This window comes from Rhinolophus ferrumequinum, chromosome 14 (assembly GCF_004115265.2).
Source record: "Rhinolophus ferrumequinum isolate MPI-CBG mRhiFer1 chromosome 14, mRhiFer1_v1.p, whole genome shotgun sequence".
Taxonomy (NCBI): domain Eukaryota; kingdom Metazoa; phylum Chordata; class Mammalia; order Chiroptera; family Rhinolophidae; genus Rhinolophus; species Rhinolophus ferrumequinum.
In genome coordinates, this window is record NC_046297.1 from 13,177,747 (window position 1) to 13,194,835 (window position 17,089).

Sequence of the window (17,089 nt, forward strand, 5' to 3'; positions counted from 1 at the left end):
AGACAATTGGCTAAGGTCCCTAGTGCTAGGAGGAGAAATTACCATGACTGTTTCCTACCCCCTTTTTGCCTGCCTTGTTGACCCCAGCTCCATTCCATCTCTTTTCTCTTCCTCTCTACAGTGGCATGGAAAGCCACAGCTGCCTAACTTTAAGGGAGGGAGGTAACTAACCATATAGCTCTGTCACTGCCATCCCCAGTAGGAGACTTCCTCCAAGCATTGGGGAACCCCCATTTATTAAAGGAAAACAAAATTCCAGGATATGTACGATTCCAGGAATATTCGCATACTAGGGATATTCCTCTAGTTTGAGACATTAGAGAATTAACAGATATTCAAGCATATATGAAAGTTCTACTGAAGCTATTTGGCCAACAACTTATTATTGAGCCTTAAATAAAGGAGAACAAGAGAAAATTATATTATCATTTATCAACTTGTGTTAATCCTATAGATAGTTAAATATTTAATAAAATTGTATTTAACTCATGTTCTTAAACATAGCCCTATATTCTCATTGTTATTTCTAATATAGTGATAGTTTCTAATAATAAGTTGTATTATTGGATCACTCTCTATGAACAGAATTCTCACCATGTAAATACAGAATGCTGCTTATGATGGGTTCAGAAATTCTACCCCACTAGATAGATGTAAAAGAAGATTGGAACTTTAAGTGCTAAATTTTCCCAGGCAGTATATACATAATTTAAGATTTTATTTTGAACTGTATTTTTAATATGGGAAAAAATCCAAATGGGTATAAAAATTAAAGGTAATTTTCCTTTCTGTACATTCGTTGTCCCCCAGTTCTCTTCCCCAGAGGCAGCCATTGTTACAAATTTCCTATGTGTTTCTCTAAGATACTTTAAACATAGACAAACGTGCATCAGAAGAACTTTTTAAAAAAGGAATGGTATTTCGAAATGTCTTAAGCTGACTTAGCACATTAAGTACTTTTCTATTTGAGGCCAAATCTATACGTATTGCAAAATCTTCCAGTTTGGGCTCAGACACAATATCAAAACAATATCACACAATATCACACAATATCAAAAACCCAGTCACAACAGCAAGATGAGAGATGTTATATTGTTCATTAACCTTTTTTTATAGAAAAGGTAGGAGAGAACAGTGTCCATGAAGTTCTAAGACCTGAATCTGATACCAATTAGACAAACAGTTAAGTAACATATATAACTAGCCTGTGTTATGATGTATCATGTAAGGATATAAAAATACAGAGGGTGCCAAAAAATGGTATACACATTTTAAGAAAGGAAAAAAACTGTATTAAAATTACACAGATGGTAACCACTTTGAGCACAAGTCAAACATGACTTGCGTTCATCTTTCGTTATTAGTATGTATTGAGTATTACAATTTTAATACACTTTTTTCCTTTCTTAAAATGTGTATACATTTTTTTAGGAATTAGGTAATTATTTTGGGTAATTATTTTGTCCACAATTGAATGGAATTTTTAAAAGAACTGATTATACAAAAATCATAAATTGTTGCTTTCTTAATCAACCTAAAATTTAGCCAAGATCTGAAATACTGCAAAAGGCTGCCCAATTAATCTGTTTTGCCATCTTTGCTAAAACGTTATCAGTGATAAAGAATGTGAGACAAAAATCTCAGTAAGAAATATGTGATGTCAAAGAGTATAGCTCCTATTAGCTTGTTACTTTTTAACCCAATATATTTGGCATTTCCCATGGAGAGAATGGATTTTTTCCATATATTTTTGTCTACATCTGCATTTAAGATCAATTTATAAGAAAAATGTCACATTTGTCTTTTAGGCTCTTCTAACATATAGAAGTGACCCTACCATGAGAAAAATGATGAATCATCTGTATTTCTATATCATGCCTGTGCTTAACGTTGATGGATACCATTTCAGCTGGACCAACGTAAGTCACTTTGCTTATCCAATCGAGAAGAGAGGCTGAATAAATTCTAGAAAACAGTCCTAGAACAGGAAGGAAGCTTGTGGGCAGTCAGACTAGTGATTCCGGAGCTACAAGAGACCTCTACTCCCCTCCCCCATCATAGCAGCAACCTCTTAATTTTGCTTGTATATTTAGCTTTGCTTAAGAGTCCATGTAAATAAAGCTTTCTCCTTTTAAACAAATTGTGAAAAAGCACTAGTATAGTCCAGCTTATTCAATTTGCCTGTGAAGAAATGAGGCCAAAAGAAGGTAAGGGACAAGAAGTCTGTGACAGATATTGGAGCGTGAACTTGGGTCTCTCCCGCTAATCCACTCCTCTTTCCACTCCCAGGACTTGGTGCGCGGAGGAACTCTCCCCCTCAGTGCTGAGCTACGAAAATGCATGAGAATGACCTTTTGAGTATTTTGTCTGCAACCTATTTTCTTAATTACATTCTAGGATCGATTTTGGAGAAAAACAAGATCAAAGAGGTCAAAGTTTCCCTGCCGTGGAGTGGACGCCAATCGTAACTGGAAAGTGAAATGGTGCGGTAAGTTGGGGAATAATTGAGATGCAGATCCAAACGTTTCCGCAGATTTCACTCTCAAATATAATGAGCCCGTTGGGACTCTCATGTAAGACTGATGTTTTTCTGTACGTGCAAACCTGATGGAGAATAACACAGATATGTATGTTGTAGCTATCATTTGCCAAAGAAAGTGAAAAGCATTTTAAAACATGTAAATATCAAATGGAACCCCAATCCTGAAAATTGAGAATTTCAACACAGATGTAAAAGCAGAAAACTGAGGAATACAATATTTGTCATTCAGAAACTAAAACAGGAACTATGCTCTGTGGGTACGAATCTGATTAAATGTTTGCATCCTTTCACTGAGAGGAACACTGATCCTGCCTTCATCTGCTGTGACAATCAGAGCTGCCAGACCCCTTGTCTAGGAACCACCAATCTGCCAATTATGCATTGATTGGCCACACCCTTGGAGAATACATTTCTGCTGCATTCCATGCGTCATTGATAGGTACCTTTCAAGTAAGGAGAAGATCTCATTTTAAAGAAGGAAACTGGCAAAATGAAAAGGCATGGTACCAGAGAGAGAGAAAAAAACATATAATAGCCATAGCTAGTGTAGAGGCAAAACTTTATTTCTATCCATCTTGGGTTTTTAGCTGGGACCCTTATCCACAAAGAGAAAAACAGTTTATTAACGTGTGCAGCGCTGACCCATGGGAAAAATCGTCATGAAAAGGAACTCAAAGTGGCAATTTAGAACTCTGGCGTATATAGCATCTTCAACAAAGAGCAATCAATTTGTAGAGAAATGGCAAGACAAAGGAAATCAGTTTTAGGCTTCCAAGGGCAGCAAACTGGGAAGCTAAATATATGGGAGGAAACTAATGGAGTTAGATTTGTTTGCAGATTCCTCTGGTGCCTTCTCTGGGCTGATAAGAGTCTGTCTCCAGTAAAAGAAAATTTTATATCCTGCCTTTAGACAGAAAAGGGAAGGGTAAAGAGAGCTTTTCCTCAATTTGCTGCTGCTTCATTTCCTTCAGCTCAAAATAAGTTTTATGTCAAAGAGTCATATTTTAGGGTGACATATTTTGGTTTCCTTCACCAGTGTCACACTTGGCAACAAGAGGGAGGGGGAGGGGTAGCACTATCAAAATGCAGTTGTAAGGAATGTAAGTGGTAAGGACCCTTTTGCCGAGTCCTACCTTAGCTCCCTCAAATTACACACTGCTGTGTAATACCGTGTTTCCCCAAAAATAAGACCTAGCCGGACCATCTAATGCGTCTTTTTGGAGCAAAAATTAATGTAAGACTCAGTATTATATTATACTATATTATATAAGTCCCGATCTTTTGGAGCAAAAATTAATGTAAGACCCGGTCTTATATTAATTTTTGCTCAGAAAGACGCATTAGAGGTGATGGTCCGGCTAAGTCTTATTTTCAGGGAAACACGGTAGAAGGTCTTCATTAGTCCTTTAGAAATGAGGCCTACCACAAAATCACTCATTCCACGATGCTTTGAGTTCTGCATTAGATGCCACTTCTCCCATCCCCACCAGAATCAGACAGAATAATTGGGTGAGGGCTTCGACTCCTTGCACATATCCCGCCAGGAAACCTCCCTTCATCAAATAGGATTGGCACATACGAATACGGTAGCGCAGAAAGAATCTGGCTCTAGAATGTGACAGACATGGTTTGATGCTGCCATTATCAGTTCAAAGATTTGGGCAATTTTCTTTAACCTATCAAATTATAATAATAATAATAATATGTTGTATGCCAACTTCAGTCCGAGTGCCGAACAAGAGGTCTAAATATCACCGACCCATCCCTTCTCCCCGGCCCTTCACAAGAGTCAGTTCACCTCTAAGCCTCACGTCAACTGTTCGTAAAACTGCCTCTTTCCTCCCTGAGAGCGTTGTCATCATGAGTCAGAAGGCAAGCTTAAAAGTGTTTGCACTCATGGGGAAAGAAAAAGCATCACATAAATAAAGGTGTATCACTGAAGGCTGTTTAGAGTTAAAATATTTGTCTTCGACTCGGATTGAAACAAAAAAAACTTGTTCACATTAACTCCCTAAGACCACGAATTTTTTTTTTTAATTCTCTTTTTCCCTCTCTCCGACGGGCCCATTTTGCATAACTATGTGTCCCATTTCATTAGTTGGCAGCTCCCCACATCCATATGTGTGTCATACACATGATGCCAACTGAATCATCTGAGTAAGTACCCTGAATGGGTAACTGAGCTGAGTAACACTAGCAGGCCAGCCAGCGCTGCCTGTGTAAAGTTAGACTCTTGTTTATATCCAGTTACAAATAAGTGTCTTGCCCTCCTTTGTTCTGCTTCCTTTACCCAGCTTGTTTCCTTCATACGTATGTCTTCTTTGATTTTTTTAGTTTCAACTGCTGTCTCCACTAGAATTCCTTTGATTCTTCCCATTTTTTAATTGTTTTGATTCCTCCTGTAAGTCAACGCTCAAGATGTTGACAAGGGATTGTGGCAATTGTCAGTTGCAAAATGACCTTGACAGCCCATCGGAAGTGATGTGGAAATGCAGACAGCCTGACTGGGACCGTCTCTCCCACAAGTCTCCCGAGTAGATGCAGCTGATTTGACAGGAAGGCAGATGTGGCCTTCCTCTCTCACAGCATCGAATCCATCTTCCCACATCTATTTGCTATTCCCTCATTGAGGAAACCACTCTTAAGTCAAGAGCATAGAAGTAAGTGAAATCCCTAAGTGACTCTCCAAATAAACATCTATAGGATAAGTGATATGGAAATGCCCAGGTCCATTTTAAACACTATACCATCAACATTGAACTGACAGAAACAATTGTTTCTTTCTCTTAACTCAGTGAGTCTCAGACGTAAAGAGTAGAACATGAAACTGGTTATGAACCATGAAAAATCTGCAGACGCCCTTATGACAGTGTTACACTTTAGTGCATTTAATATGGAGCAGACAGACAATTTCAAGCATACACATGGAAACAGGTACAACCTTTCCAAGACTTCAAAGCTCCTCTGGGGGCCTTCAGGCCATGAAATGAATATCACTGCTTTGAAAGTCCAACAGAGGGACTCAACAAGTCAGAGTAGGGGTGGCAACCAAAAAATAAATATATACATGCTATGCATTTATTAGCCAACGTTAATTGAGCACATGTTCTCTGCTAGGCACTGTTTTTTCCCGCTTTCTCTATGCACTTTTTAGAGAATTTTATGAGTATTTCTTTTTCCAAACCATAAGTTCAGGAGAAAAGTGAAGGATAATATCCATACTTAAGCTTTAATCCCTGAATAATGTGTTCCCTAAACATAAATTACTATCAGGACAGCCTACAGAATGGGAGAACATGAAATCATATATCTGATAAGGACTTGTAATCAGAATATTAAAAGAACTCTTACAACTCAACAATAAAAAGACAACCCAATTTTAAATGCACAAGTGATTTGAACAGACATTTCTCCAAAGAAGACACACAAATGAGAATAAGCACATAAAAAGATGCTCAACATCATTAGCCATCAGCGAAATGCACACCAAGGTACCACCTCACACTTACTAAGATGGCTATAATCAAAAAGAAAGATGATAACAAGTGTTAGTGAGGGTGTGGAAAAACTGGAACACTCCCACCTACTGGTGGGAGTGTAAAATGATGCAGCCACTTCGGAAAAGTATTTAATATTAATTGTTTCTCAAAAAGTTAAACATTGAGTTATCAAATGATCTAGCAATTCCACTCCTAGGCATATACCCAAGAGAAATGAAAACACTTGTCTATATGATGGCTTGTACATGAATGTTTATAGCAGCATTATTCATAATGGCCAAAAAGTAGAATCGACCCAAATGTCTATCAACTGATGAATAAACAAAATACGATATATCTATACATTGGGCTATTATTTAGCCATAAAAAAAGAATAAGTGCTGATATATGCTGAGATATGGATGAACCTTGAAAACATTATGGTAACTGAAATAAGCCAGTCACAAAATAACAAATATTGTGTAATTCAATTTATATTGAATATCCAAAATAGGCAAATGCATAGAGACAGAGAGTAGATTAGTGGTTACCAGGGCCAAGGGAGAGGGGGAATTGGGGAGAGACTGCTCATGAGTAAGAGGTTTCTACTGGGGATGATAAAACTATTTTGGAATTAGTGGTGATGTTTGTGAATATGCTAAAATTCATTGAACTGTATACTTCAAAAGAGTGAATTTTATGCTATGTGGATTATAGCTCAATAAAGCTGTTACTAAAAAGTTTAATTGCCATTTAGGAGCTAGTTAGGTACTTAATGAAATAGAACTACTTTTTTTAGAATACTCAATCACTTCATATTGTAAATTAGGTATAATGTGGAGTAAACCATATTTTTTTGCGGCCCAATTCCATAAGTTCCTCTCCACACATGCCGTTCTCATATCAAAACCCCCTCATTCTATCAAAAAATGTGTGGGAGGAGGGCTGTTTTGGTTGGACAAATATTTTGATAAATCACCTGAGATGAAACTACTGCTTGCTGATGTTTTCAACCAACAGCTGTGAAAGAATAGGTGGTGACTGGCCGGCTTTCTAAGAGAATGAGTTCCTCCCACTGAAGGGGCTTGATTTTGAGAAAGCTATTCCAGGTGAGAACCTGAGCTGCATTTCTATGAAACTATAGGGAATTTCAGAGCCTATGTTTGGGGCAAGGAGAGGGAGGAAAAAAACGAGAGATTGCCAGACTCTTGAGAAAGGGACTTGGAAACTCAAAGATGTCTAATGAGGATTTTAATCAAACTTTGCTGTGAAGTATGTAGATTCTCTTCAGTATTGCTTAACATCCATGATTGGGAATACTCAGCACAATCTCCTACACTGACTAAGGCTTTGTACAATTGGATCTGCTGTTTGAGAATATGAGGGAGTGCTCACTCTGGCCTCCAGGTAAGCTCGGGGAGAAAACGAATCCACATCAAATTTCCAGAGGCATGGAACTCACAACAGGAACGCATTGCCTTATGAGACAGTGAATGTTACACCACTGGAGATTTACAGACAAGAGTTGGCTAATTTGGGGCTGAAAAGGACTTGTAAATAGAATTAAACCTCAACTAGGTGGTCAAATTAGACTCTACGAGTTCCAGCTACCTCTGTTAGGGCTGATTTTAACCCATTATATACTAATCCAATTATTAATCAAAATAACTGTATTAAGCACCTTCTATAATACCAGGTGCTATAAATTGGATCAGAAACTTCTGAAAGATTAAATGAATCTATATCTAATGCCAAAGAAATTATTTGGGATTCTAGAGAAATATAAAGGGAAAATCTGTTGGCTTACCCTATTGGCTTTACAACTAGTTTCATATAAAAAGATATTAATCACCTAAAATCTTCTGTAGAAGTTGACAGAGAAATTTAAAAATTAGAGTATCAATTAGTTAATTATGTTTAGTTGCTTTTTATTAGTGTCAGGTGTACAAAACAATGTACTAATTAGACATTTACACCCCTCACAAAGTGATAACCCCTTTCCCCCAATCTATTACCCCTCTGACATTTTTAAAAGGGAGTAAAGGGCATAGTATCCTAGAGATTTAGAAATTTAGATCATATGGGGTTTGTTCACTGGTGGTGTTGATACACGGTTAACATTGACTAAGGGTTCATCATTATGTGCCACGCATGTGCTCAAGATGAATTTCTCATTGGTAGATGCTATTATTATCCCTCTTTAACTGATTAAGAAAGTAAGATTCAGAGAAATTAGGAAACATCCTCCAGATTACAAATAGTTTGAGCCAGAAATGGGAAGCCAAGTCTGACGGACTCTAGTGCCCCTGTTTTTAACCATTAGCCTGACCCCTTAGGGATCAACTTGCTGTGAATCGTCACTCCCATTGTTAAAGACTTAATACATGGCTGCAAAGGAGTAGTGTAGGTATCAAAAGAATAATAGGACTGGGGCCGTTCAACCGAAATTAAGAAACACAGACAAGAGAAAGGGAGAGGTTGGGAATATATGGTAAGAGGGAGGGAGAGGCAGATTCCCCAGGGGCTATTTCTGGTCTGGAGCCACCTAATACCTGCAGGTGGTTTGAATTTGCCTATGGTGTCACGCATATGATGATGAATTCTCTAGGGAGACCTTTTCCCTCCCAGCCAGAGCTTGACATCTTCCCACAGAGGCAGATTTTTTTGTAGCTCATACTTTCATTGAAAGTTTCACTCTTTGAGGGTCCCAGGTATATGCCCAGGTCTTGTTCCCCCTTCCTGCATATTGCGGATCCAAATCCTGCTCCCCTGCCACCACCGTAGGCAGCCGTTGAAACAAGCCTCCAAGGCTTCTTTCAGTGAACACCCAAGAATGGCTGCAGCTTCTGCTTCAGCTATTCTCATTCCAGCTCCCTCTTCCTCTTTGTTCCCTCAGGAATATTTTTGAGAACTCTGTTGTGTTTACAATGTTTACATTGACTTATGGAACATTTAGACGTGTTTATAGCAGGAGGTTTTATCACAGTATCTGCCACATTTCTGCCAGATTGACCGAAAAGCCGGCTATCATTTTAGACATGACCACAATTAGAATTAGTGTTGGCCTGACTTCTTGGTGATGGTTTTAAGAACTTCTACCACCACCATAATTGTCTTAAACAACCCTACCTGTACCTGACCATACAGAACCTGCTAATGCCAGGCAACTTTCTTTCTTATTTGCTGCCTCCTACAAGTCGTAACCCTGCAAGGGCAATACTGTCACAGTTTCAAATGAAAGGTCTCCAAATAAAAGTATGTAGCTTTAAAGTGTTTCTTACTCTTATTCCAAATGTAGTCTTTTAAATCCTTGCATAAACAGTCCTGTTGATATACTTGGGGAGAGCTGACGATGAAGGGTGAAACTTAGGAAGAATTGGTTCTTCCTGATTTTTCAGGTTTTCTTGTTATTTTAGGCATTTTCTTTTTAAGTTTCTCTTGTAATGAAGTCTGTAGTGCATGTCACGGATAGGCACTCTCCATCCATTCCAAAGTCTTTCTAGTGCCTTCCTGTACTGCTGAGACCAAATAAGATGACTACGTTTCCTAGAACCCCTTACAGCTCAGGATCTGGGGGTGACCTCGGTGCTACCCTTTTGGTGCCCTCACGTGAGACTTCAAATGTGGAAGATGGAGGTCATTTGTCTGTGGCCTCTGTTTTCCCTGCTGTCCAGCACCAGTGCGGAGGTGTGTGGTTTACCTGAGCAACTTCCTTATCTTAGAAAAGGCAGTAGCTGCCCTAGTAACCAGCACCAGACCTCTTGAGGGCTCAAACTACAGTTTCTTTTCCAGTGGCTCTAAATAAAATTAAAAACCAAACAAAAGAAAAACAACTCTGCTTAAAGTAGCCACAGTAGATTCTGTATCCTTTCATGAAACCCTGACCAATACAGAGTCTCTCAGAAACATTTCATTGCCCAGTCTACATTTATTACCGCAGCCGAGAATGTTACACTTTCATAAGCTTTTTCTGACATTCTGTTCAATTCTTCTTTCTCTTTTTCATTGTTTTCATTATTGCTACTATCCCACCTTTTCGTATTCAATTGCCGTCCATCCTATTGTGGCCTTTTAAAGTAATGTACCTATTAGAAATATTAGTAGGCTATTATCTATCTCCTTAGTATTACTCAGCTAGAGAAAATATTGTCCATTCCATTCAGAGCTCCTCTAACTCATCAAGCTTAAACATGTTTTTTGCAAATTTTGTTCTAAATTTCAGGATAGAAATTCTTAAGGATGAACTGAATATCCTCCTGTTTTTAAGCCTTAAAGAAAATACAAAAAGCTTTCCTTTTCTCCTCTTGCTAGAGAAACATGTATCTTCCAGCTAATGCACCACTAAAAAGAGCTATTTTATCTTTTGTGAAGTCACTCTTAAATCCTATTTTTCCTAATTCAGATATGGATTACACACAAAACTCACTTCATCGCCCTGTTTTATATTTTATGTTGTTTATACAAGACACACTCAAATACTCTTTAAAATGAGCTTTTTGTAACTACAGATTAAATAATCTTTGGTACAGATTTTGTGTGTGTGTGTGTTGTGTGTGTGTGTACTCAAAATGATATATTGTTTTATTTCTCTGATCATTCTTGTGGGTAACTATGTAAGAATGTGCATGTGACAGGCAATATCTTTATTTATAACATGCATTCCAACATCATGAACAAATATCCTTGTTAACGTTTTTGAAAACGATGTTACAGTTTTAAAACCTTTTACAAATAACTCATTTTTGAAAGTCACTGAAGTAAGTGGCATGTAAGCATATTTTTGAAGTGAGGCATGATGGAGAACACAGAATCACTCCCTCAGCTCCTGGGACACTGAGCTACTGGTATTTCATTTGGTTCTGATTTTTAAGTCCAGTAAATTTTATTGTGCCTGTTTCAGCAGGTAACCCTCCCATGCTGCTCAATCTTGAGAAGACCTCTGGTTTTGCTGTGGGCATCCGAATAAGGTTTTTAAAGCTTTTATCTATCAATTCTTTTTCCACTATGCTGGTTGCTTTTCAGCATTATTGCATTTCTGAGTTTACCAAAAACAAACATCATCTCAGGGATAATTTTTCCTCCAGCTGTATCATTTGCATTTGACAAGTCTTGTTATTTTTTATTTTCATAAATTTCATGCATATCTAACTGCTTTGAATTTTTTAGTCCTTGTTGTTTTTAAAATCTTATGAGCATTATAGCACTATGTTCCTTCTGGGCCACTAATGTCGTTAAATTATTTTCCTTATGTTCAGATTCCCAATTCCCTTGCAACCTATATGCTTATTTTTAATCCAAACTCCTTTTGTGGTTATTAAAACAATCTCTTTTGAATGTTATTCTTACATGCAGAAATAGGAAAACGATGATATTCTTTTTATGTACCACTTTTTATAATCGTTTGAAAAGCTGTGATATGCTGAATGGTGACAAGAGACACATGGGAATCACCTTGCCTTTACAGTGTCTTCTAGAACGGCCCTTCCCAAAGCACACAAAACCCTAGTGAATTGCAGAACCCTAGGGGACCAGAAGTTATTAGGTGCCCCCCAAAATAATTGTCTTTGTTTGGGCTGCTATAAGAAAATATCAGAGACTGGGTGGCTTAGAAACATAAACATTCATTTCTCACAGTTCTGAGAGTTGGGAAGTCCAAGATCATGGAGCCAGCCAGCAGATTAAGTGTTCAGTGATTGCTGGCTGGTTCACACATAACACCTTTTCACTGTGTTCTCCACGATGGGAGGTGCTGGGGAGCTCTCTGGAATCTTTGTAAGGGTCACTAGTCCCATTCACAAGGGCCCCTGCCTCATGACCTAATCACCACCCACAAACCTCATCTTCTATTAGATTGGTACAAAAGTAATTGCGGTTTAAAAGGTTGAAAATAATTGCAAAAACCGCAATTATTTTTGCACCAACCTAATAATACCTTCATGTTGGACATGAGGATTTCACCATATGAATTTATGGGGGGACAAGCATTCAAACCATAGTAATAAATGACATCAGTGATGGTAGTGTTGTTATCAGGAAAAAAAAAATTTTACAACGTAAGAAAAAATACCAAATACATTTTATGTAGTTATCACCTCAGAGGTTATCAGATGCGTGACTAAATTCATTCCTTCATTCATTCAACTACTAGCTACTGAGGTGGTTAGTGGAAAAACAGCAATAAACAAAACAAAGTCAGGTTGTCATACATTCTATGAAGAAAAACAGAATACGAGGGAAGAATAGAGCATGCCAAGGGTAAGGGTGGGTTAATTGTTTTAGGTGGCATAGAGAAGACCTGTCTGTAAGATGAGACTTGAGAGTGAGGGAGGTCTGGAGGAAGAACAGGTAGAGAGAACAATAGTGTAAAGGCTCCGAGTTGAGAGCATCTTTGGTGTGTTTAAGAGCCAGGAGGGCTGTGTGGGTGGAGCTGAGCGAGGAATGAGAGAGGGGTAGGAGATGGAGTCAGAGAAGAACCAGAGGCAAAATGATAAAAGTCCGGCATGTTAAGGACTTTGGATTTTTCTGTGAATGGGAAGGGAAACCACTGGAGAGCTTTGAATTGAAAAGTGATCTGATCTAACTAACTTTTTAAGATGATTATTCTGGCTACTCTGTACCAGATGCATTGTTGAGGGCAGATATTTAGATTCAAATGATACTGTCAATAATATTGTAATAACTATGTATGGTGTCAGATGGGTACTGCAAATAGTAACTTATTTTGCAAGTTACATAAATTTTTAATCACTGTTATTGTACACTTGAAACTAATACTGTATTTCAGCTAAAACTGAAATATTTTTAAAAATTAAGAAAAAGACTCCTCCAAAATAATAAAAATATCTAATCCAAAACCTTGAAAAAATTGTACTTTCTCATGTGAAAACATTGCTTTCAAAATATAATAAAAAGTCTAACGTGGGTGGCCAGTTAGCTCAGTTGGTTAGAGCGTGGTGCTAATAACAACAAGGTTGCCAGTTCGATCCCAACATGGGCCACTGTGAGCTGCACCCTCCTTAAAAAAAAAAAAAAAAAAAAAGTCTAACCTAAGAACATTATTGTCCACACATCGTTAGACAAATATGGCATATACTACAATGAATTCCAAATGTAAATATATCTTCATTATGTAAAGAACTAAGTGTTTTTTAAAGGAACCGAAACAAAGATTAACAACCTTACAAGAAAAAAATATTTGCAGTAAATATAGCAAAGGAAGTTTTACTATCATTTTTATATAAACACTTCAGAATCAAATATTACACAATAAAAATTATTTTTAAGAGTCCATATAAAGCGTGAAGAAAAACTCCAAAACTCCAGAGATTAAAATAAAAACAGTCATAACTCATGAAAATAAACCAACATGATAAAATGGGCAACCTCCTAGTAATCAAAAATGATATTAAAATAAAACAAAATATTTCATCTATTAAATTATTCCCCAAAATGTTTAATGTGAAATTAAGCTGGAAGCAATGGTAAATTGGGAGAGCATGTACCTCTGGGGGCATTAGTAAAGCAACTTGACCAGACCCATCAAAACATTATTCATTCCTCCACTCATTCAAAAAATACTGTACTGCATGCATTCTATTTGCCATACTGTGTTAGGCAATTGGGAAGCGAAAACAAATCTAACAGATTCCCTGTCCTTATCAGGTTTAAAATCATTGAGGTTGGATTAGGTGAAGAGAAAAAAGAAAAAGGAGAAAGAGGAAAGGAGAAAAAAGTGAAGGGGAAAGGAAAGAAAAAAACAAAATAAAATGTTATAGATACTATGCAAAAATATGTATGGCATATCTGTATACACATATATAGATATGCATATGGTACAGTGGAGATAAAGAAAAAGAAGGGACCAGTTCAGTTATACTTGATAAAGTCAAAAAAGTGTTCATAGAAGAGATAATAGATTTAAATATTAAAAATATATTTGTCATCAGGTAGACCAAACTGTGGGGCAGGAGGTAAATAAAGCAAAGAATTCAGAGTCGGGCGGGCATCCAGGTAAAGGAAACAGGTAGGTCCTTAAGGAAAATATGCAGCATGAAACAGAACGGGTGTTGTGAGGGTGGATGGCAGGTGGTTCTGCATGGCTGGATCAACTGGTGAGAAAAGAGGCAGGAAAAGGTCCCAGGGTTCATGATAGACATACTGAGATTCAGAGCTGTGCTAAGCTCTGATTTTATTCTAGAAGCTGTGCCAGTCAAACTGAGGTTATATGTATGTGGAAATACATCCCAAAGAGAGTCACAAAAAGTCGTAACATACATTTAGGGCACATCAATTTCATTTGAAGATTTCAGAAACAGAATTACTTTATGTTTGAACAAACACAAATACATAATTGAGTGGATCGGACAATCCCCATGAATTTTTAAGGTGAAACAAAATTATGGACTTACAGTCTACCATGTTTCCCTAAAAATAAATTGTCCTAGCTGGACAATCAGCTCTAATGCATCTTTTGGAGCAAAGATTAATATAAGACCCAGTCTATAATACAGTATAGTATAGTATACCCAGTCTTATAGTAAAATAAGACTGAGTCTTATATGTTTTTGCTCCAAAAGATGAATTAGAGCTGATTGTCAGCTATGTCTTATTTTCGGGGAAACACCGTATGTTGACTTTGCCTGTTAGGGGTATTTTGGTGGAAAAGTTTAACAAATGCTAAATAATTTAAAGCCTTTAAAAGAAGGGATAATTGGGAGCTTTTAAAGCTGTGAAGAAAATAACTGATCTTTGAGTGTCACTTGAGCAGGAGTGTCAACCAAAGGACAGGTTAGTAAACTACAGCAGGACCATAGTCCAGGAGGAAGTGGTAGGATGGAGAGGGCACACACATGAGAAATGCAAAACCAGCAGCATTCCCTTAGACCCCCAACGAGATGTAGATGACAAAGTTTAGAGAGAAAAGGGAGGAGTCTAGGATGACCATTTCTGGCTAGAGTTGCAACAGAGCATGGTCTACAAAGATATGGCATCTAGGAAGAGGTGAGAATAGGGTGGCAAATATGAATCCACTTTGAGCAGCGGATTTGAAGTGCTTGAGGAAATCTAGGGGAAGATGTGCAATACGTAACTGGATATAGATTTGAAGTAGTCAAAACAGTCTTGTCTTATCATATAGGTTTGTGGGTCCCTTAACACATGGGGGTAGTTGATGCTTTGGAGGCAGATGAGATCGGTACATATGAACAGTGAAAAGAGAACACAGTCAAAGCAGAACCTTAAGCCTATGCATACGCTTTGGTCTAAGCATTCCATTTTGAAAATAAATTATAAGGAAAAAGATGCTGACCATAGTGTAATTTATAATAATAAAAGATTAAAAACAACCCAAATGTTGAACAGGGCAATGGTTAAGTAATTTTATACTCATTTGATGAAATTTTAGAAAGCCATAAAAATGGATAAGAAGTTCATTTAAAAATAAAATGTTTATAATATTGAGTCTAATTCTGGCTATAACTTTTTCAATTGAACATAGTTCTATAAAATATATGATGATGATTCTATATGTGCATATGACAAATATGTGTGTATGATATATACACATTCATATACTAACCCAGGAAGAAAAAAACAAGACTGGGGAAAAATATACCAAAATACTGGAAGTGAAGGACGAGTGTTGGATTTTCTTCTTTTAAATGTTTTATAAACTTAATTTTAGAATCCCACTTTAAGGAACAAATTTGTTTTTAATAATATGCATTCTGTATTTATATTTCCCATACAACCTACAAGTGATTAGCTAAATGACCAATCAATAAACATGAATTTTTAAAAATATGCATATAGTGAAATGAAACTGAGATAAATACCATTTAAATATATGATCTTGTTGCTACTATGAGACTTTAAGTCAGGCCATCCTATTGTAGCACTGAAAATTTAGCAAAACTCAAGAGTCACAGGAGTCATTCAACAAATATTATTGAGCGCCTAATATATGCAGGTACTCTGTATGGATGCTTCTTTGGAATGTTTCTTTAGATCAAGGAATCAGTTTCTAATCTTCTTCAAGTACATTTTTCTCTACCGATCTATGTTCAAATGACACTTGAAATAAAAACATTTTCTGACCATCTACCTTAGACCTATTGATATTCTTATAACTTCATTACACACCAGTTCTGTGTTAAAAGACAGAAAGAAAATAAAATTTGAAAGATATGGGGAAACGGGCAATATTATACATTCCTGAGTGTGAATGGGTATAACTTCTGTGGAAAGGTATTTGGCAATGTCTAAAAAATAAAAGAAATACATATCCTTTTGGCTGAGTGATTCTACTTTTAGAAATTTATCCTATTGCTGTCATCCCATATGTGGAAAATAACATATGTACAAGGATACTTATTGCAGCATTTTTTATAACGACAAGAGATTAGAAGCATTCCAAATGTCCATCAACAAAGGACAAGTTATGTAAGTTGGACTACAATTATACAGTGAAATAGCCAGAATTAGACAGCTATTTTATGTACTGATATGAAAAAATCTCCAGGATTGCATACGCACACTAGTTGAACAAAGCAAGTTTTAAAATTAAAATATGTATATAAAGAACACCACTATATGTGTAAAAAAAAGTTTTTTCCACAAATGGGTATAATAAAACTGACGTTTTTGCTTATAAATGCATAGGCTAACCCTGGAATAATACAAGAAAGAAGTAAAAGTAATTGCTTCTGGGGAAAAGAAATGGATGGCTAAGACAGATGAAGGAGGGAGCAAGTTACATGGCATAATCATGGACGTTCATTGGCCACTCAAAACAATTAAAAACAGCAAAAATAAGTCAACATACTTTTCTGAAAAAAACTAAAAAGACAATTTTAACTAAAATCAAGCTCCAAATTGTACTACCACCATTCAGAGCATTTTTCCTTTTGTATTAATTTCTGTTATTTAGCTTAGTTATTAGTAGTAAAAACATGGGGAAGTGGAACCAAAAAGAGGCAGCCCATGGGCTTCTAAAGAAATCATATTATACTCCTTTCACCACCTTGCTCGTTGCCCCCACTCACCACCCCCCACCCGGTGTGGGAAATGC

At 36.9% G+C, this 17,089-nt stretch overlaps 1 protein-coding gene across 2 annotated transcripts in view; it reads left to right on the top strand.

Moving 5' to 3' along the window:
* CPA6 (carboxypeptidase A6) overlaps positions 1-17,089 on the top strand; it is a 238,435-nt gene that overhangs the window by 194,283 nt on the left and 27,063 nt on the right. For both annotated transcript variants that reach the window (XM_033126466.1, XM_033126465.1), the window contains 2 exons: positions 1,809-1,919; positions 2,398-2,488. In XM_033126466.1, coding sequence (XP_032982357.1) covers positions 1,809-1,919; positions 2,398-2,488 — 202 coding nt within the window. The remainder of the gene's footprint in view (positions 1-1,808; positions 1,920-2,397; positions 2,489-17,089) is intronic.